Here is a 21,687-nt window from a genome sequence, read left to right as displayed (position 1 = left end):
ACCTACCGACTCACTTGATTTAATATCCCCTGAAAAAAGAAACCCGCTTTCGGACTTTGGTGCGCAAGTTGATACAGTACGACCTTATTTGCATGTTAGAGGTGTCGCAGATACGGCTGCATCTCTCCCGGGCCGGCTGGGGAGTTGTATTGAAGAATTTGGCGAATGACACTTGGATCTGGTCACTCTGGTTGATATGACACAGAAAGTTGCTGCAAGATAAGTAGGCAAAATACTTGAATAGATAATAATGTGGTTCCTGTGATATGATCCCCATCACTCTTTATCTTTTCTTTGCTCTCTTTCCCTCCCCTTAACATGCATTTTTTCCTCTCTCTCTCTCTCTCAATATCTATGTGAGCAGAACAGATATCCGATTCGACTTTTGAAGGCTAACAAAATGGGTCAACAACCAAGCTCCCCCGTGCCAGGAACCAAGTTCAGAGTCATTGGCGCTGGAATGTAAAGTCTAGCCCCTGCCCAATCCCCACAATGGTCCTGTACCTCTCCTCCTTCTTTCAGCCCTCCCTTCTAATCATCCCAAAAACCCATATGTCCCTCACAGGTCACGCACGGGAACCAAGAGTTTCAACGAAGCGCTGCGGATCCTCCTCGACGGACCAGTGCACGACTCTGGCATCCAGTCGTGCGCGGGCAGCCGACGGCAGCGGCACCAGTGGCTGGAGCTGATGGAACTGGCAGTCAACTGCCGGACAGTGTCGGACCGCAAGCGCATCGAGTGGCTGCTGGCCGACCTGCTCGAGGGTTACACGTCCACCATGGACATACCGGCCAACATGATGTACGAGGAGATCTTGAGCGTCTTCCCCGACGCCGTCGTAATCTGCACGACGCGCGACGCCGTGTCCTGGGCCATCAGCATGTGCCGCCTCGCCGACTCGCTCTCCATGTTCTACGTGCCCTGGGTCGCCTACTGGCTGCCCGGCGTCGGCTACTTCTCCAGGTGGATGGACCTGCAAAAGAGGCTGATGGCGCTAAGATTGGGTTACGACGACTACCGCGTCGAGAGCATCCGGGACCACGAGAACACCCTGAGGAAGGTCATCCCCCCCGAAAAGCTCTTCTTCTATCGCGTCAGTGAGGGATGGGAACCCCTGTGCAAGATACTCAACCTGCCGGTTCCAAATGTACCCTTCCCCCACAACAACAATACTACCGATGCCAAGGGGACTGTGAATGAGATTCTGGTCATGGGACTTTTGGCTTGGGCTGGCATTTTGGCCGGTTCTGGTGCTGCTGTGTGGTTAGCCTGGAGGGCTTTTTCTCACAGGTTGTGATCAAGGGATGACTCAGTCAAGAACATGCCTAATAACAAGAGTACATATCTTTATAGAAACCGAGAATTCGAAGAAATGGCTCCTTGGCGTGCAGCAACATGGACGAGAAAGCTTCGGCAAGTTTACTCATGATGTCTTACGTTCGTGTGGAAATCCTCTTCAGTATGAAAATACTCGGGTTTGCATTATAAGCGTTAAATCCATATCTCGTCCCACATTCATCTCTACATTCATATGCCTTTGCGTGGCCCGATGGAGGCTGTCATGTCTTTCTTTTATCTGGAAAGAAGGAAGGAAGGACGAGGGGGAAACAGAAGCAGTAAAGACCTTTTGCTGAGCTTTGACCAGGTCTATTTATTCACTTCTGTCTTGCGAGGAGAGAAAAGCTGTCAGATGAAAACTTCTATAGCTTTCCTCAAGCCCACTTGGAAAAGTCAAGCGAATCAGCCAGAGGATCATGCCCATTCGACTGCGTCGGCGTCATGTCTACGCCTTCATGAGTTGGCGCACTCGACATCATTGACGAGCGGTGAGATTGCTGCGTCTGCTCGCTCGCGGTTGTGAAAAAGGTTGCCACTGACGACCGCCTTAGACTGCTGAAACTGTCGCGCATACTGCTAGCTGGCCTTGAAGCGTCGAGCGTCGATGTGGAAGAGGATGCAATATTTCCGACTGTGTGTTGTGACGACGATATAGAAGATATAGTCGGCACAGAGCTGACGCCCCCAAACCCTCCACCGCCACCTCCGCCTGTAGATGCTGTTGGGGGTGGCGAGGGCGATGGCGCGGTTGGCTTTGGCCCGTAGCGCTCTCTCATACGCACAATCTCACGCAGACGGTTGCGCCATGTTGAGACGTGCTCGCCAATAGTGCGAGTCGACCACACATGAGAAAACACGGATGCGTTCAGAGCCAACAGGCGGATGAAATCAGGTAGAGACTCGAGGCTGATCATTTTTGTACTCGCCGCTGGTGATATCTCAGGGAACCCTGGCTTGCTCATCACCTGGACCTTGAAAAACGGGTTGTACTGTTGATACGATTTGCCGTTGTCCGCCTCGCCCGTCGTGCCGCCTTCCTTCGCAACAGCCATTTTGGCAGCGCGCTCCCGGGAGGCGACGAAAGAGGCACGTGAAACTGGCGTAATGACAATGTTGACGTAATTGAACTCGGATGCAAACGTGTCGAAGTTGAAGGGTAGACCAGAGTCGTTGAAGATGATGTTGACAAAGTCGTTGCCAATGTGTTTCTTCTTTTGAGTACACGCCGGGTCCTGGTCAAGATTCGTAGGCATTTGCGTGGTGACATGGAACACTATCTCTGTGACCCGGTCTCTCCAGCAGAACGTGTACTGCCCATCAGTGTCGTACTGACGATCCAGACCTTGAGCGTTGAAAGTAGCACCCTTGAGCTTCGTTAGTGTGCCGAGGCCGTTTAGAAAGTCGATGTAGTCTCTACTTCCCGACACATTTGCAAGAATTTCTGCCTCCTTCGATTGACCCTCTCCAATGTAGATAACGCCCACCTTGTGCCCGTCTACTGGAGAGTTGTGGTCAAACATTTTGATAGCCCGAGGTATGGCAGGGTCTTCAGGCAGTGGTATAGGCCGCAGGGTCGAGTTTTGAGGTTGCGGGAGCGATGAAAGCAGCTGCACCATGACGTGGCTTGGGAACGCGGCATTTTCCAACATTGTCTGCCCGTCGCGATTACTTTCGGCCGTGACTGCCCGAATTTGATGATGAGGAAGAGGCTTGATGCTTTCACGCACGACAAAGCATGAAGTTCCCGACGGTTGTCGTTTTGTGACGTGTGCCCAACCGTTCCTAGTGGCCTGTTTGATCGAAACGATGCTGTTGCCGACAATCCAGTTTCTTTCCTTGATCTCATCGAATCGCTCTTGTGTGAAAAGAGGATCCTCCAAAGACTCATCCACATCCGAGTATGCAACCCTGGACATGAAGTCGAGGGTGATTTGGGCCTGCTCCTCCCCTGGCCCCCCGTCGGCATCTGCGAAGAGATTCTTGGCTATCCAGGGTACGTGGTTTGGTCGGTCCGGTAGCTTTACAGCCAGGAACCAAAATGTGATGACATGGTAGCCCAGAGCATACACATACTGCGGGAGATCGTCAGAGGTGTTGCCTGCGTCCAGCTGACCGAGTGGGGTCATGGGTGTCGGTGGTTCGCTGCCATTCCCCAAGCGAAGGCTTGATCTTTTTGCCCGGACGTCTTGCAAATACCTGAAGCAAATTCCAAAAACAATTCTGTACTCGTCCTCCCTGAAATTGGAGTAAAGCTCTGATAGCCTGCTGAGACAAGCGAGGAATTCCAGAATGTGCATTGCGACACCTTGGCGCGTGATAATTTGCGACATCCTCTGAAGAATGGCGACGAGACACTTGCTAGTCGACAGTGGGAGCTCATGGGCGCAGATTGATAACGCATGGATGCAACATTTGGCCGACTTGTCTGAGAGACCCTGCATAAAGGTCTGGACTATCTCGTCCTCTTCGTTCTTCTGGAAGTGGTGGTGGTAGCTCAGTATTGTTGTAAGAATATGGTAGAAGCAAACGGCCACCTCGGTTTTTCGCAGATGCGTTGATATCGGTGGTTCTTGGAACATGTTGTTGCGTATCTTTTCACAGATGATGCCCCGGATCTGTTGAACCTGTGGTATGGCATCCTCGAACAGCGCATGGTTGGCGAGCTGGGATGGTAAGTGCACGATAATGAAACTATAAATCTCCCAATCGCAACCCACATGGAGAATGCTAATTAGGGCCTCCAGCCAAGCGGCCATATTGAGGGCAGGCACCGGCTCAGGAACCTCATCCGGGGCGATTGGACAGTGCGAGAACAGCACTGGACTCGCTATCGGCGACGGAGGCTCAGGTAGAGCGTCTTGGTCGGAAAGAGACCACATCTGCCTGTACTTCCCTGCTGAAGCTGACCCCGCGCCTGCACCACTTGTAGAGCGGGATACGGGCGTCCTGTCTCGCTCGAAGGGGGAGATGGACTGTCCAAAAGATACTGCACGGCCCGGACGATTAGTGAGACTGTTGGCCTCAGGCCGTGGTGGTCTGGCATTTTGTGCCTCTTCTGTAAGCCTCTTGGAGATTGACTCCTCGGTACGAAACATCATAGTAGCCAACGCATCAGACTCGGTGAAAGGTGTCAGGAAGACGTGATTTTCCCAGTCCGACCTCAGGCGAAAGAGCATCTTCATGGCCGTTAGGCGGGCGTCTGTCTCACACTTGCTTGAACGAGCGATATGGACGATGGCATCAAAAAGCCTGCTGGCCTTTCTCACATCCGTGTCCATTGACCTCATAAACATTTGAACATAACCCCTTGTGACTACATTAGATTGGCTCTGAAAGTTCCCATGGTCATCTGCAGATTCCGGGGGTTGTGTCTGACTGCCTGTGTTCATAACTGGGGCCAGGACATGGGGTGCTCTTGACCGATCGTTTGCAACCACACTCCGCAGGCAGTCTATGATGTGGTCAAACAGGTCTTGGTCAGCAGATTGGCTAACAGGAACCGCGAATGAGACTATATTCTGGAGTATCTGTGTCTCGCTCTCTTCTGCGATGCCATCAAGTAGGCTTTGGGTGAGACCTGGTGCCGTGTAGACACCAGATTCTGCATCAATAATCTCCAGGATGTCAATTACTTCGGTAATGATGCGGAAAGCCCTCGACCTGACCGAAATCGAGCGACGCCTGTCGCGAAAGAAGGTCTCGAGAACGAGACTGACATTATCCTCCCATTGAATGTCGGATGGGAAACAGCAATGGAACTCGGCAAAATAGTCGAGTACTAGACCAGCAGCAGAGTCCGGGAGGAGCTCATGAATCTTGGTGAAGAACACAATGCAGTCTTGCCTCTGCACAAGCTCGGACTGGAATTCTAGCAAGAGCTGCTCCAGTCTGGCCGCAAGTCGTCCTATCTCAGCCAAGATTGGATCTTCCCTTTCGAAGCTGCTTGTGGGAGAAGACAACGACCTCCCTGAAACTGGCACATCCCTGCCGCTGGACTTGTCTGGCTTGGGCAAGACACGGCATCGTTTTGCGCAGTCTGCAGCCACATTTAGGATCACAGCCCAGTCCTCATCTTCGATGGCGGCATTAAGTTTTTTGGCCCCGTCGTCGAAGAGTGAGTTGATGAGCTGAAGCAAGATACCGCATGTCTTGGGCGTAGCCTGGTTCTTGACGAGATTTACAAGCCCGTCTATTAGAGGACTCAAGGGAACAGAAGGGTAGCCTTTATTTGAGGATTTCCAGACGAGTTTTTGCAGCACCTCAAGGGCACCACGAACTTCGCGCTGGTCCCGTTGCTGGGACTCTGCTCTGCCAGCTGCTGTGTACGCCTGTAGCACAGTTAGGAGTATTTGAACCATGGCGTTCCCGTGGTGTGACTTGGAGATGTTTGACAAAACCTGCCAGGCGGGCTTTGCGAGGTTTGCAACCATGCTGTATATCGAACTCAAAACGTTGACACAGCGACCAAGATTGGCTGATGGTATCATGCCAAATGTCACTATAGCGTTGAAGACGTTAATGCATGACTTTAAGTCGTCCTCAGAGTTAGTAGCCATGCAAATGTCAAGAAGACACTCAATTAAACCACCCGCCGAGTTGTCGTTTGTGACCTTGAAATTGAATTTAACGACTTCTTGAACAAAATCAAAAAGCCGAGAGAAGTTCTTTTCCTCCCCGGAAACGTTGGCCTTGGCCTTAGTGGCCCGGCTGGTGCTTCGCGACGGGTTCTTGCGGGCCTCTTTGACAGCCTCTTTTGCCTCCTTGACAGCCTGGAACTTCTCCTGAAGCCAGGTACTAAGGAGCGGTACGACATCGTATTCGAATCCGGCGAGGTCTCGACCACGGCTGGTGAGATCCTCGAGTGCAGCCAGTTGGAGATGAAAGTCTTCAGGATTTGCGGGTGCGGATATGGTTCGAAAGTACTCCCTCCTCTCGAGATCAGTGCACTCATGGTGTCTGACACATTCTGTGACCAGCTCCCAGCCTGCAACACGTGCCGCATGTGGCTTTCCTGGCTCGATGAGATCTTTGCCGGCGTACCATATGTCGAGAACCGATGTGAGGGAGCATGTTGCGATGGCGATACGCAATGAGGCGGCAGCTGCAATCCTTTCGTTCAGCGGTGCGGATCGTAGATGTTCGAGAGCGTCCAGACGATGCGCCGGCTGCCCAGTTACAGTGCATTCTTGTACAGTGGCACTCTCGGTCGTAAGCTGCGCAGTGGATGCAGCAGCACATATCGGCATTGGCTGCACGGGCGGAGGGGACTTGGTCAGTCTAGCGCCGGTGAGGTTCTTGAAGACACTGGCAAGGCCGCCTGTGCTACGGGCGGAGTCTGGAGACTGGGTGGCATCTTCAGTCGATCGGGACATAGGCTCGTCGCTTTCTGAGGCCGTGTGGCCTAGCGAAACTATACGCCGCAGCATGTTAACGAGGAATCCATCAGAGACAAAGGAGCTTTAAAACGGTAGGCCACAGATGGGCATAGGTGTATGTACGAAGCCTGGGCAAAGATAAAAATAAAACCCGTCGATGAACTATTGGGAGGCCTCGGCCGTCGACAATGTTCGAACAGACGTGTAGGCGGGGCAGGGGTAAGTGGAAAGCAACGGTATAGTGGTGATTTTGGTCGTGCCCGATAGCATATTGCGCAATGCAGAAGAATATGGCTAAACACAAAAAGGTGAAAAAATATGGATAGATGGCTCGCATGCGATCAAGACGAAGTTGGTGGGCAGGTAAGCACGACTGACAGAATTGTCATGTTGATATGTGACAAGACTGCAAGTTCTATGCCTCATCCCTAGACCAGATCAAGAAGGTCTCGGGCCAGGACTTTGGATCCACGTCCAAAATAGCAACTGATTCTAGACTAGAACTAGCTCTAGTCTAGACTAGATAAATTACTAAAGCAAGGGCCAAGGGAGTGAGGTATGGGAAGGTATACAGGCAGGTGTGCATGGCACCGTAACTTACAGGTACGCTAGTTCTTGCATACAAATAGACAGAGGGAAGAAAGCCAAAAGCGGGCTCAGGGTAGGTAGGAACTGGACCTATGTATGGAAGCCGGTCGATGGTGACTGATGGTGATTGTTAAAAGCCGCGGTCGCGCAGCAAACAAGCACAGTTCCGCACTTTTGCTGCGCCTTTTCGTCGAGTCGATCGCGCGTTGGTCCGTTGTAGTTGTTTCTGGGGAAGAATAGCTAAAGAGCCATGAGCACCACCAGCGACTGACACGACCCCATGAAACTTCGAATCGCGAAATAATCCTGGTTCGTCCCCAAGTTTTGCCGTCAGCGGAAACTTGCTTGGCCCACGGTCTCCGCAAAACCAGACCTGAATTACGCCATTGGGCCAAGGTAGGCATAGCTGTATGGGAGCTTTGCACGTGGTGCGATCCGAGCGGCAATACATGGGGGGGTGTTTTAAACATTTTTATCTCAATTATTTGAATCCTCAAAGGGCTTTTATCGATAAGTCGCTTCTGGAAGGTCCCCTCCGGGCTTTGTTATCGTTATCGATTGCGCTGCGCCCCGCCAATATTCTTCGTCCATTCCCTTTCGAGCTATCGCCGCCTAGCCAACGGGAGTTGTTTGTTATACTGGATGGACCTTGGGCGCAAGATTCTATTCAGCGAGGCATTCTTACTTTTTACACCGACTTCACGCAACGCGTCTTCTCTGGTTGAAACTTCACCACACCCACTAGTCACAAGTCAAGTCCCGGCAAGATGGCCGTCGTAATCGGCGAGGTTGCTCAGCTCCTTGATGCGACCCTTGACCCTCAACATCACAAAAAAGGTATTTCACTCCATCGCCTACCGCCCGAAGCTAGCGATCATAGCTTTGCTGCCCCGCCATAGACGCCTCAAACGGAACACTTGCGCACGTTAGGTATCTGTCTTGGGCCGGACACGTTCATACTACCACAAGGGCTCCCTGCACTCAGCGCTAATGTTTTCTCTTACAACCATTCAGCCGAAGCCGCTCTCAAGATAGAAGAAAGGAAGCCCCAGTTCTCCTTGACACTTTTGCAGATCGTCAACTCGGACGCCCTCCCTTCCAAGACTCGTCTGGCAGCCGCGCTCTGTTTCAAGAACTTTATTAGGGGCAACTATGTGGTACGTCTGTCACAGCATTCAGAGACCACTCGTCAGCCTCGGACTGATGTCATTTTGGACATGTGCTAAGCAAAAGCCGCGCAACAGGACGAAGATGGCAAGTATAAGTTGCCCGAGGACGAGGTCGCGACACTCAAGCAAGAGCTTGTCGGACTCATGATCTCATCTCCGCCAAACATCCAAGCACAGCTCGGCGATGCCATCAGCATTATTGCGGACTCCGACTTTTGGGAGCGTTGGCAGACACTGATACCGGTATGATTCTGCCTCGATGCTATGTTATTTTCTCTCCTTCTCTTCACCTCGTATGACACACTGACACGGATGGCCGTCTTCAGGATCTTGTTAGCCGGTTGTCAACGTCCGATTTCAAGATTACAAATGGCGTTCTTGAGGTCGCCCACTCGATCTTCGTGAGGTGGAGGCCATTGTTCTCATCAAACGAGCTTTATACCGAGATCAATCATGTCCTATCTCACTTTGGCGAGCCGTTCTTGAAGCTTCTCGACAGCACACACCAACGCATTGAGGCAGCCAAAGGAGACGCGACACAACTCAAGGGCTGGCTTCAGACGATGGATCTTCTCGTCAAGATCCTGTTCGACCTTTCATGCCAAGATCTTCCTCCCATAATTGAATCCAACATTGCCAGCCTGTGCACACTTCTGCAAACATATCTGTCCTACTCCAACACCCTCCTGGATGGCGATGACGAGGAGGAGACTGTCATTGAGATGGTCAAGTCTGATATTTGCTCCGTCTTGACTCTATATTTCTCCAAATTCGATGATGATTTTGGTAACACGGCCCAGGAGTTCATTCCGGCTGTCTGGCATTTACTCTCGTCGATCGGCATGGAGAAGAGATATGACGGACTCGTCAGCAAAGCCCTACAGTTCCTCACCACTGTGGCAGGTAACCCGCGCCATGCGCCCCACTTCAACAGCGAAACTGTGATAAAGGAGATCGTCGAGAAGGTGGTACTGCCAAATATCAGCTTACGCGAGTCCGACATCGAAATGTTTGAGGACGAGCCGATTGAGTTCATTCGGCGTGATCTGGAAGGCTCAGACTCTGACTCGAGGAGGAGGGCGGCAACGGACTTCTTGAGGAGGCTGCAGGAGAATGACGACAAACTTGTCACTCAAGTGGTCGGCCAATACATCAACCACTACCTCGGGCAGGCCGACTGGAAGTCCAAGGACACTGCGGTCTACCTCTACCTTTCAATTGCTGCCAAGGGTGCTGTGACGGCGGCAAGGGGAGTTCAGACCGTCAACCCCCACGTCAATGTGGTCGACTTCTTCCAACAGCACATTGCCGGAGATCTGATCAAGGACGAAGGTGTCGAGCCTATTTCAAAGGTCAACGCCATCAAGTACCTGCACAACTTCCGCAGCCAACTTACCAAGGAGCAATGGAGTGGAGCCATCCAGCCGCTTATCGTCAACATGGCCTCGTCGAACTATGTCGTATACACATACGCCGTTATCACCGTGGAGCGTGTGCTGTTTCTTACAAACGAACAAGGGCAGCACCTTTTCACGAGAGCGGACATTGAGCCACTTGCCAAAGACTTGCTGGAGCATCTTTTCAACTTGGTTGAGAAGGACAGATCACCTACCAAGATGCAGGAGAACGAGTTTTTGATGAGGTGCATTATGCGGGTTCTAATTGTCATCAAGGACGGCGCAGTCCCGCTGTTGGACACTGTGCTCGATCGTCTCATCAGCATCACAAATGTGATCAAACAAAACCCAAGCAACCCGCGTTTCTACTACTATCACTTTGAGGCCGTCGGCGCCCTGATTCGCTACTGTGCGGCCACCGATGCCAGCAAGTTGGAGGCGAAGCTCTGGGAGCCGCTCTCGTCAATCCTCAATGAGGACGTCACAGGTATGTGTAACTTCTCGGTCCCTTGCAAACAAGGGCTGAACATTTATGCTAATTTTGTTGCCAGAGTTTGTTCCGTATGTCTTCCAGCTGTTCGCCGCGCTCCTTGAATCATCGCCAAACACTGTAGCGCCAAACAACTTCTTGAACCTCCTGAAGCCCGTGCTTTCTCACACAGTCTGGGAAACCCGAGGTAATGTCCCTGGATGTGCTCGTTTTCTCTCAGCAATCGTACCCAAGGTCGCAGAAGGAATTGTCGCAGAAGGACATCTTGAGGCGATCCTGGGCATCTTCCAGCGGTTGCTTGCGTCCAAAAAGACTGAGCCGAATGCTTTTGACATCTTGGAGGCTATCGTGGGCTCTTTCCCGGCGTGAGTGATGCCACTTCTTCTCTATAATGCCAACACGTGGCTAGAGTTCTTCTCTACCTGTGTGGGCTTGATCAGATTACTGACCCGGATCACATACACAGTTCTGCGCTGGACCAATACTTCGGAACCATACAGTCGCTGTTATTCAAAAAGTTCGAGACGGATGTGCCCGACTCTTTTAAGCAACGGTTCGTTCGATTCTACCACCTCGTCTCTGCCCGGGGAGTTGAGGCTGGTTTCGGTGCAGATTACTTCATTAAGCATGCCGAGGCTTTGCAAGCCAAGGTTTTCGTGCCACTCTATCTGAATTACGTCCTTCCGGTCACCGCTGGCTTTGCGCGGCCAGTAGATCGCAAGCTCGGTGTCATCTCGTACACCAAGACGCTTTGTGATTCGACTGCCTTTGCTGAGACGTATGCGAAGGGCTGGGGTTTTACATGCAACCACCTGCTGGAGCTTCTCAGCAATCCGCCCAAGGTAACAACCGGAGCAGGCGACGAGTTCATCACTGAAGCCGATGTAGATGACATCGGATTTGGTGTGGGCTACACGCCACTCAACACCTGCAAACGGGGTCCTCGTGATGACTTTCCCGAGATTACCAACGTGCAAACCTGGGTGAGCGAGTACATGAAGTCGGCCAACCAGCGTACCGGCGGAAAGCTTGCAACGTTTGTCCAGCAGCGGCTGGAGGATGCTAGCAAGGCGGAGCTAGCCAAATATCTCAGCTGAGAGATGTTTGTAGCTGTGAAGGGGGGGGAGGGGGGGCGGATAGTGGGGAGGGAATGAAAAAAAAAAGTGAGCGTCCATTAACCTTACAAACGCGCTGCGATTGGAATAGGCTGATCACTGTGGATAAACATGGAGTAGCGCATCATTCCTCGAGATCGCTAGGGTCATCCTTTGTCGTTCTTGAGGGGAAGGCCGTGCGTATGCGATGGGATGATAGACCCTGAATATTATGTGGGGGAAGTTGACGTACGTTATAGTACAGCCACCGAGTTTTTGTTTGAAGGCTCAACTTATATGCCTTGCCGGATTTGGGATGCTTGAATTGAAGCAAGCACTCTATTTACCTCTTTGGCCCATCTGCACCTCCGTTGTCTTGATTAATTGTACTGTCTTGCCGGCCTTTGACAATGGCAAAAAGACAGGCCGTCTTATTTGGTAGGAGCGACTGCGGAGGTGTGCAGGGGTTGCGACACGTTGCGGCCATGAAGACGGAGAATAATTTAGGCTCATCGCCAAACATGCCTTGGCGAACAGTTAAGCTTGACAGGAGGGAGGTACTCAATGGAGACCTCGCCATAATTACAGGAAGGCGCAGGGCGCACATGGATTCTGATTGACCCTTTAATTTCCTATTTTACACCTTAATATCCACAACACAAACTCTAACTCAGCTTACGACGTTGTCAATTCCCAATTCTGACATAGCGCAACTGTGGACAAGCTGTGAAAGTAATGTCGGCGGTGAAACGCAGTTGAGCGTGAGGATGATGATGGCCTCATCAGATTCCGCCTAACCCCATCTCGATTGCCTCGGCGCAACCCGGCGACAAGAGGCATCAGATTTAATGGATGGTGAGAGTGTGTGCGGCCTGTTTTTATCCAATTCTGGTTGACCGATTGGCATTGCGCAGGTGTAAATCATTCGAGATGTGAGGAAGCAAAGCCTGACGACGAGTAGTGGTGGGTATGGGGCTCGTCAAGGACTCTTTCTGAATCGGCAACATTTCAAACACAAGAGAGAAAGGGAGCGGGGGATATGAACAAGAAGAAAGAGGGGAATGTCGTCTGTGATCGGAGAACACTGAGAGTTTCAGCGGATACTCGCTGACCTTTTTTTTGTTATGTTAGTGATGACGCAATGTTGCTATATGCTAAGTAGGTACGTAGGTACCTATTGACATGACTACTGTAGATGGTTCACAGGGTACCTTTACCTATTCTTTTTTTTTTTTTTTTTTTTGCGATTTGCAAGTCACAGAAGGAGATCATGAAAGTCCCCAGGTAGTCAGGGGAAAGACGACGACCGGCCTCGCCGGGCTCCAAAAGAATGTGTGGGGCCTGTTTGAGGTTTTTGGGGCAAAGAAAGATTGTCGTCTTGACGGGTATACTAAAACATATGTTGTTATTGACATCAACTTCGCTCAGTATGATGCTTGTCCTTTTTGACAAGGGAAGAGAACTGACAAGTGACGCTTTGGGTGGCTGGTGGTCATTCCCCCAGGCTTGTGTCCTTTTCTCGGAACCTTAACGAGTCAGCCCAACATGTCATCCAATTGTTGTGCCTATTGAAGGGTATGGACTCAGGCAGGGACTTGAAGGTTCTCCTATATTGATCTGGAGTGGGCCTATTGTACATGGGTGGTGGTACAGGAAAAGCTCACAACTGATTTTTGTATAAAGATCCGATGGCCTGTTACTCCTCGAGCAGATACAATTTTGTTGGTCATCCCACGGCGCGGATACCACACTCTCTTTTACAGTTCGGATTTTCAGCAGCAAGCTTTCGTTTAGTGTTGCTGATAACAGCGTCTGTGTTCTCGCTCACCTTTAGTCTGTCTTTACTACTCCTCACAGTTATTTGATCTATCTTGCTATTCGTTCCCGGATTATAAACAACGATGAGGTGCCATTCAAGTCTAATGGCCCTCGTGGCTAGCATTTTGGCGGTGGTTGAAGGTGCCGTGATCCATTCCAGGGCTCTTCCTGGGGTGAAGGTTACTTTTCAAGAGGTAGACAGGTGCCCCCCTTTTTTCTTTGGTGGTGGAAAATGCCCTCTTTAAACATACGACTAACGCTTCTGCTAGACGACCATCTGCGAGACAACCCCCGGCGTCAAGGGTTACAGTGGCTACGTAACTCTGCCTGCTACGCTGGACCCTGCCATCCCATTCGAGAGCAACATGTTCTTCTGGTTCTTTGAGTCCCGTCAATCCCCCGCAACGGCACCCACTACCCTGTGGCTGCAGGGTGGTCCTGGAGCGGCCAGCATTGACCAGGCAGTGAGCGGCCACAACGGCCCCTGCTCAGTCAACCCAGACTCCAAGACGACCACGCTTAACCCCAACAGCTGGAACTCGGTGTCTAATATGATCTACATTGACAATCCCGTGCAGACTGGGTTCTCCCACGACGGCGTTCTTAAGCAGGGTGTCATTGATACCCAGACCGGCGACGTCAACGTGGACAACCCGGCGAACCCAACCAACTGGCTCACGGTCAAGGGAACCTTCCCCAGCGGCGACCAGACCCGCATGGTCAACACGACCACCACGGCGGCTAGGGCCATCTACCACGCCATGCAGGCCTTCTTCGATCAGTTCCCGCAGTACCACCGCGACAAGGTCAACGTCTGGTCGCAGAGCTACGGTGGCCACTATGCACCCGCCATCGCCTCGCTGATCAATCAGGAGCAGGCAAATCCGGGTAGCGTTTTGGGGACCCCTGGAGCCGCCAGCTCGTCCAATAAGGGCAAGAGGGCCGCCACAGCCTTTGGCGTCAACTCGATCGGCATCATCAACGGCTGGGTTGACCAGCTGACGCAGGCCCCGTTCCTCATGACCTACAACAACAACTCGTACGGGATCAAGTCGTACTCGGACGACACGGCACAGAAGCTTTCGACCCAGTTCAATGCACCTGGCGGATGCATGGACCTGACCAAGCAGTGCCGCCAGCTCATCATCGACAAGGACGCTGCCGGGTTCGCCAACGACCCTGACGTGGTCAAGGCGTGCGCGGCCGCCTCGACCTCATGCCTGACCATTATCGGCCAAAACGACGCCGCGTCGGGCCGCAACTCTTTCGACCTGGCCCAGGTGCTGCCCCTCGGCTTCCCCTACCCCTATGAGGTCGGCTGGCTCAACGACGCCGGGGTCCAGAGCGCCCTGGGCGTCAAGATGAACTACACCCGGTCCATCAGCTCCACCACCAACTACTTCCTAAGCTCCGGAGATCTGGTCCGGCCGTTCACCGACGTCATCGGCCAGCTTCTGGACCAGGGTGTCAAGGTCGCCATGGTCTACGGCGATCGAGACTGGCGCTGCAACTGGCTGTCGGGCGAGGCCGTCAGCCTGTCGGTCAAGTACGGCGACAGCGCCAAGTTTGCCGCTGCCGGCTACACCGACGTCAAGGTCGGTAAGACGGTTGCCGGAAAGGTGCGCCAGTACGGTCTGTTCAGCTTCACCCGGGTGTTCAACGCCGGTCATGAGGGTGCGTGTTTTCTTCTGCTTTCTTTTTTTTTTTTTTTTTTTTTTTTTGCCGCCAAATCATTACTTCAGCTTTTCTTTGTAGAGAACAACAGCTAACGGAAGACTCTTATAACCCCACAGTCCCTCTTTACAAGCCGGCCGAAGCACTCTCCATCTTCACGCGTACCATCATGGGCAAGGACGTCGCCACAGGATCCTCCGACGCCGCAGGATTCACGTCGTCTGGCCCATCTTCGGTCTTTGACGTCATGCAGAAGGCCGACCCTCTTCCCGCGCCTATATGCTACGTCCTCGATGCTCCCATCGGCCAGCGCTGCACGGCAGACCAGATCAAGGCCCTTGGGGACGGGTCTGCAGTCGTCAAAGATTACATTGTCAGCTAGAAGAAAAGAGGGGGAAAAGGGCTTCAAGGCTAGATACCTACTTTGACGCACCTTCGATTTCTTCCAATTGCATGCGAGACCAGTTCGCTATCCCTTGGGAAGGGGAAACTGCCGTGGCCAGGGGCTGGATTGTCGGCTTTGAGGCCGAATCAGGCAGCCGGATGATATTGTCGTTTCTGGGATTTCAGTAAATTTATACCGTAGAGAAAAGAAGAAAAGATATAGTCATGATTTTTCTTTACTGGAACTGCAAAGAATTCGGGATGCCACTGTCTTGTCATCGATATTTGCGACTCTTCTTGAAAAGGGATATGAGGTAATAAATCAGAAGCAAGTATATCGGCCGCTCATGGACCCATCCTTTGCTGCAATTACACCATCTTCAAACGCAATTCCAGTATATGTAAGATTATGAATCTGACGCACAAGTACAAAGAGTGTCGCACAAACAATCGAGGGGGTGCTTAGAATGCTGACCACAATACCTACCGGTACAATACCCAAAAACTCCGAACCAGGCAGGCGATAAGAACTCTAACACGACGTTCTTTCCCAATCAAGCCAACCTTCCTACCTGCCCATGCACCGCACCAAGCGCACTACAACAAACAGAGAAGGTTTCGGCTGTCGATCAGCGACAACGTATATGGGGTGCCAAGACCAGGTGGGCAGAGTAGTCTCGCTAGTGACATTTTACCGAATTACCTATTCTCGACTCGCGATGTTTCTGACCTGGCAAGACTCGGCACTGACTGAACACATAACCGTTTGTTCTCCATCTGCCGCAAATCCCAATTTGATCTTACTCGGTGCAAAGGAGCCCCAAAATGATCACCGATCATCTACCGGTAGTGACGGGATGTATTTTCAAACGGACACCACTAGCCCAGCCCCCAAGCCGAGCTTCCGAGCAAAGCCGTTGTGCGAAGAAAGGAGAAAAAAAAAAAAAAAAAACAGGCCAGAAACACGGAATGAGTTAGCATTTTTTCGCCACATGCGTTCACCAATAAGCATGAATTATTTTTGCAGCTTTCTCAACGCGCCGCTTCCTTTGACCGCCACTGGCCTGGTGGCCCTTCGAGTCTACCGGTAGGTTCGTCCTTGGTACGGAGAGAGTATGGGACTAGGTAGGCCTGCAGGTAGTCTCCATGCAAGCTGCTTCTCTCGCTTATGTCCGCTAGTATCCACTCCTGTCCGGCATGCTGTCGTTGGTTGCTGCAGTTCCACGCAGCGCATTTTTAATCGCCGTGGAAGCCACAATAAACCAACCACCTCACACCGCCAATGCAGACGCAACACTCACTCACTCACTTAACTCACCTTGTCACACACACTGTACAGTACATATGTATGAAATATTAGCCAACGTCTTTCCACACACTGCCAAGACTCGCAACCTTACCTGCTACCGACGTTACAGCACGGTATCTCCGTAACTGGAATATTGCGGCACTTGCAAACCTGCAAAATTGCCACAGCAAGACAGAACCGAGGCTCATGCAGGATCATGCATACTCATGCAGGCCACTAGTCTAATGCAGGGGAAGGCCAAGTTGGAGTCGTTTGTATTTTCTTTTGTTTCTGATAGGTTGGTTTTGTCCTGGGAGCCTCTCACTCGTACTCGTACTTTCGTCAAGTTTGTCCTTCTCCCTTGCTTGTGTTTGTTGTTGTCGTCTCAGGATCGCTCGTCTTGGGTTGCCATTCGATACTGACATGCCCTCGTTTTCTCCTGAGATGCATGTCAGCATGGCGCGTGATTGGGAAGTTGGGAGCGGTTTGTTCGAATTTTGTTTTCTCTTGTACGAAGTAACCTCGACCAACTATGGTTGCGACAGTTAATCATTACAAGAGTGCGCCGCATGGGCAAGCTGAGGTGAGCTCTTATCCTCCAGTCTATTGACACCAGGTGGACCCCTCAGCCCGCATCCTTTTTACCAATCGTCCTACCGAAACACGGGTTCGGCATTCTGCACGAACGTCTCGGAAGTGCTGGCACGGAGACAATCGGGCATCGGCACTAACTATTCGCGAGGGTGGATACGGAAAAGCAAAAAGACAGCCTGCAGCTTACTGCATACTTCTAGAACTGTTAGACTTGATTGACCTAGGTCAAGCCTGCATATCGCCAAGCAAAGTGACAAGAACAAGAAGAAAGAGAAAAAAATAGCCCGGTCACATGGAATGTAAAACACAATGTGCAATGTGAATCAGGCAAGCCATTAGCATGAGTGGTTTACTTTCGTACTACCCTCCCGGCGACTTTCCACGATAGTACATTTGTTCCCGCCGTCAGCTCTTGAGCTACCTGCACAAAAGTTGGCGGCTTGACGTTTCAAGGCGCAGTGACCGCTACCGTCTGCACGGACCCTTCAAGTTCAGCTGGCAAGGAAACAGCCCAGCGACCTGAACCAGCCCAACGAGCCGTCTAATTTTGAGCACTTCGTGTAGTTGGGCTGACTTTTTTCTCTTCTTTTTTTTTTCTTTTTTTTTTCTGGGGTCGGTTTAGCCTGCGTGGTTGGTGAAGCAACCAAGAAGACAAAGAGACGTGATGGGGGGTTTAAGCCGCCCACGATATAGGGGAGGGCAGCACTCCCGATCCCGAACTGGGCTGCTTCGCGATATCCCGCCATCTGCCACCCACCGATTTGAGACAAACGGGTTGATCATCATCAACGTACTAAAAGACCCTATAAGCTGGATTTGTTATATCAAGGGGGCCCCTCTTTGCGTCAAACCAAGCAACGTGGGCGCACGTACTTCGTACGATGCCGTACGTGCTTCGTCGCAGCACTTACTATGTACGTAGTTGCTGACACTGACAGACCAGATGATAGAAAAATGGAGAAAAAGGATCCCCACTCTGTCCCTCACCGGTGGGTGTTGGTTCACGAACATGGCAACGGGTACGGGGGGACCTCATGATCTCGGTGAGGAGTTTGGCCTGTCGAAAATGCGCGGGTAGTAGCTGATATGGATACAACCAAAGGAGATAGTGGGGTTCGACTCATATTAGTTCTACGTGGTAGGCAAAAAAGAAGGTAAAAACAAAAAGGATGCCCACTTAGCTCCACGGAAATGAGATGAAGCGCGTTTGTCTTTTTCATCTGCACGATCGCGACTCAGGGAGCTTCCTTGCCCACATGCCGCATCTGCGCTGCAGCGGTCCGCTCTTCGTCCGAACCCAGCGCTGGGCCCACGGCCGCAGCCCCTCATTCTTCCAGACGCAGTCAACTTTGTTGTCTAGGCTGCTGCTGCCCACGCGACATACGACATCGTGGCGTTTTGTGACGGAGGCGGTGAAGTAAATATACCGACCGGGTCGTCAATGGGCAAAGCGCCGGTCTGGGGCAATGGCTTGAAAATTGGTTCTCGTCACATTCATTTTGCCAAGTCTCGTAACACCCGAGGCTACAAAAGTTCTTGGGAGGGGTTTTTGGGCGCCGCGCCCGAGACATCACAGTAGTAACAGAGGAGAAAAAAAAATAGTCAAGGTATATCCTGGTTGAGGTATGAGATTTTAGGCTCAATCAGTCAGTCAATCGCCCATCTCCAGGTCCAATAAATTAATTACCGCCCAATTCCAAAACACCCCCGAGCCCCCCACGTAGTATACACCGTTGTACTGTACTACCTTAGTGTACAATGTGGGATAGGTAAAGAGGACCTGCTCAGTCCGCTGCAGCGGGCCCAAAAAGGCAATTTTCGGGGAGAACTCACAACCTGCCCTGAACTACAATATACTGAATGTAGACAAATGGTGCTGCAATAAGGCGATGTCCCCCAAGCATGAGTCGAGCGTCAGCCGTGTCGCGTCTCAGCGGAGTATTAATCCTCGGTACTCAGGGTACTGGCACTACTACCGTAGAACAAGTCTCCTCCGGCCACTCAAAGTTGGCCGCAAATCCCAATCAATCGACTTGGAACCGAACCCAACTCAAGCATGCAGGGCGAATGCAACGCTGGTACAAAACGGGTCCCCCAAGCTCATCCCAGGCTTCGATAACAGAGTGGATGCATGCACTTTTACAATACGGTCCTGTACATAAATTAATCGACACCCCACCTTTTTGCGCACAGGTTTGTGCAAATAGCGCGGAACAGACCGATGTTGTGCGGGGACATACGTGATGCAAGGTACAACAGAAATGGCTCCCTTGGCTCAAACGGGCAAAAGCCGCAGTTCATCCAATCTGTCTCTTTAGGCGAATGACCGGTCATTGTTCTTGTTTCTTCTCCACCTCGCTATCTGGTATCTTATCGTGATACCTGCCTAATTACCTACTACCTACCTACCTACCTTCGGCATCTACATGTGCACGGTACGTACCGTACACATAGTACGCCTTACGCTTGTGATCCACAAAACCACAGAGTCCGGTACGTGGGAGTCATCTATGCTAGATTATGTACAGTATATGGTGCCTGAAATGCCTGGGTCTGAAAGCTGCAGACCTGGGCGGATAGAGGACTGTGCGTACCTGGTGTTGCCTGGGGGGGTCAAAATGAAGATGAGCACGAGGCACGCTTGACAAGGCACCGAGTTGTACTGTGAATAATGCATAGGAGTCAAGTCCGTATGGTACCTACCTGATTTTAATTTATTATCCTTTTTTTGATCCATACGCCCGCTGCGCTCGCAATACCATTGCACATCCAAACAACTTACCGAACTGGTAAACAGTCTAAACCCGGCGTGGTAAGCGGCCGGGAATCCCAGTCAAAAGACGGAATCTTCGTAGGGAAGGCAACAGACTTGCAGGCCTCAGCTTTGCTTTCGCCAGTTACCGTCGTAGCAACCGTCAAACCCCCCAGCACTGCATATCCCGTCCTGCTAAGTGGGGTAAGGTGTGCATGGGAAAGCACTCGAAGGGCCAACATGACGCGATGGAAAATTATTACACTACGATGGGCACCGTGGTCGCGTTGAAGGTGTTGGAGCTTGATTAGCTGTTAGATCTAGAAGCTAGATCTGACATGACATGACAAAACTGAGCGGGAACACTACCCTCAAAAAAGATGGTTATTTCTTCTACTGACATGGATCTCAACAGGCCAAGCCATGAATGAATGCCAAGCAAATGGAAAAGAGCTGGAATGTTAAACGCCGTTGGAGAACGAACAAGTTATTAGATATATCAATTGTACCTGGAATGAAAGCATCTTGATTATCCTGCGATCCATGATAATAACCAAGACATCACATCACAGGGCAATCTGCCCGCCAGAGACTGGATGCGATCGATTTCGTGTAAATCGAAGCACATGCATGAGAAGAAGAAGAAAAAAAACATTTTGATCAAAGCACCGTCCGATGTCGAAAACAAAACACCCTCCATCAGCATGAGTTTTACCAGCCAGCCGAGAGACGGACCTATACCCGGTTATAATTGTGCTGCATTGGAAATGATCTACTCAAAAGTACTCGAAACGAGGCATGAAGGTAGGGAAAGACGGCAGGATGGTTCAATCACATAGGTACCGAGGTACCTAAGGTAGATAGCTCTAGCTTACCTACCAAGGTATACGGGAGTGCACCAAACGAGGGGAAATGCCGCACTCGCACCACTGCCTTTAACGAAGTACCTGATGAATCCTTGCTCCTTGCACATCGGGTAGAGGATCGAGGTCAATGCGTCCTTTTACTACTGGCGCTATCCTGGACAGGCGTTGAATGAGTCCCCGCCAAAGAACCCCGTCTGATGTTCTCGTCTCCATGCGATGCCGCTACTACAAGGACAGATGCCAACCGATCTATTATAGGTACCTTAAAACGAATAGTAGGGTAATTGGCATCCATCTACCCTTGTAAGGCGCTTTTGCTAGTACTAGTACACTCCCCCTTGTATGGCCAATCTCTCTTCTGTCATGTTCATTTGTCTATGCCCTGGGTGTTGATGCAAGGGGAAAACAAACATGCTGTTTTCTTGTCACCTATCACGATAGTTTCCCGTCTGTCAGCCGTGGCCAACAGCACGCACGCCACAAGATCGGTAGACCCATAGAGGCGTCCGTCGCCACATGTTTTCGCGGCCCTTCTCTCATGTCAGTCTGTAATCTACTCCGTGCATGCAAAAAAAAAAAAAAAAAAAAAAAAAAAAAGTGGCTGCGTTTGATGCAAACCAAAAAAAGACTCGCAACCATAGTCCGCCTCGCTCGTTTTGCATTCTGCGCTACTTGGTTTCTTGCCTCTTCACACGCTGGCCGACCGGCCAAGTGGGAGGCGCCCCACTAGCGAGCGAAAAAAAAAATGCTCCAGGGGGGTTCGACCCGGCTCAAACCTCCAACCCTGTAGCCAAGCCTGCGCACCATGTGCCCCACTCGCCAGGCACATCACCGGCCCATGGGAGGAGGCTTGTCCCTC

General features: G+C 51.4%; 6 protein-coding genes across 6 annotated transcripts; 4 read left to right on the top strand and 2 right to left on the bottom strand.

Moving 5' to 3' along the window:
- Nucleotides 1-226: 226 nt before the first annotated feature.
- Nucleotides 227-7,770, bottom strand: MGG_03993 (uncharacterized protein). Its single transcript, XM_003719813.1, has 3 exons — nt 7,316-7,770; nt 1,327-6,749; nt 227-1,254 (listed from the first exon to the last, which is right to left on the bottom strand). Exon 2 carries the CDS (start codon nt 6,709-6,711, stop codon nt 1,714-1,716), a length of 4,998 nt encoding a protein of 1,665 aa, XP_003719861.1. The 5' UTR covers nt 6,712-6,749; nt 7,316-7,770; the 3' UTR covers nt 227-1,254; nt 1,327-1,713.
- A 146-nt stretch (nt 7,771-7,916) lies between these two features.
- Nucleotides 7,917-12,127, top strand: MGG_03994 (importin alpha re-exporter). Its single transcript, XM_003719812.1, has 6 exons — nt 7,917-8,139; nt 8,317-8,459; nt 8,547-8,714; nt 8,798-10,355; nt 10,420-10,723; nt 10,825-12,127. The coding sequence occupies exons 1-6, from the start codon at nt 8,070-8,072 to the stop codon at nt 11,453-11,455; spliced, it is 2,874 nt and encodes a 957-aa protein (XP_003719860.1). The 5' UTR covers nt 7,917-8,069; the 3' UTR covers nt 11,456-12,127.
- A 1,100-nt stretch (nt 12,128-13,227) lies between these two features.
- Nucleotides 13,228-15,334, top strand: MGG_03995 (carboxypeptidase S1). Its single transcript, XM_003719811.1, has 3 exons — nt 13,228-13,464; nt 13,540-14,944; nt 15,064-15,334. Exons 1-3 carry the CDS (start codon nt 13,354-13,356, stop codon nt 15,324-15,326), a joined length of 1,779 nt encoding a protein of 592 aa, XP_003719859.1. The 5' UTR covers nt 13,228-13,353; the 3' UTR covers nt 15,327-15,334.
- Nucleotides 15,335-16,360: 1,026 nt separating this feature from the next.
- Nucleotides 16,361-16,825, bottom strand: MGG_17711 (uncharacterized protein; the record flags this gene model as incomplete). Its single annotated transcript, XM_003719810.1, has 3 exons — nt 16,361-16,541; nt 16,647-16,659; nt 16,729-16,825. 3 exons carry the CDS (start codon nt 16,823-16,825, stop codon nt 16,361-16,363), a joined length of 291 nt encoding a protein of 96 aa, XP_003719858.1.
- A 977-nt stretch (nt 16,826-17,802) lies between these two features.
- MGG_14924 (uncharacterized protein) lies at nt 17,803-18,954 on the top strand. The gene is made up of 3 exons (XM_003719809.1): nt 17,803-18,096; nt 18,161-18,253; nt 18,571-18,954. The coding sequence occupies exons 1-3, from the start codon at nt 17,875-17,877 to the stop codon at nt 18,787-18,789; spliced, it is 534 nt and encodes a 177-aa protein (XP_003719857.1). The 5' UTR covers nt 17,803-17,874; the 3' UTR covers nt 18,790-18,954.
- Nucleotides 18,955-19,881: 927 nt separating this feature from the next.
- On the top strand, nt 19,882-20,389 carry MGG_17710 (uncharacterized protein; the record flags this gene model as incomplete). The annotated part of the gene is made up of 3 exons (XM_003719808.1): nt 19,882-19,905; nt 20,008-20,166; nt 20,378-20,389. 3 exons carry the CDS (start codon nt 19,882-19,884, stop codon nt 20,387-20,389), a joined length of 195 nt encoding a protein of 64 aa, XP_003719856.1.
- Nucleotides 20,390-21,687: the final 1,298 nt, after the last annotated feature.

This window comes from Pyricularia oryzae, chromosome 6 (assembly GCF_000002495.2).
Source record: "Pyricularia oryzae 70-15 chromosome 6, whole genome shotgun sequence".
In the NCBI taxonomy this organism is placed as follows: Eukaryota; Fungi; Ascomycota; class Sordariomycetes; order Magnaporthales; family Pyriculariaceae; genus Pyricularia; species Pyricularia oryzae.
Note: the sequence above shows the minus strand (reverse complement) of the source record. Positions and strands in the feature narration are given on the sequence as shown.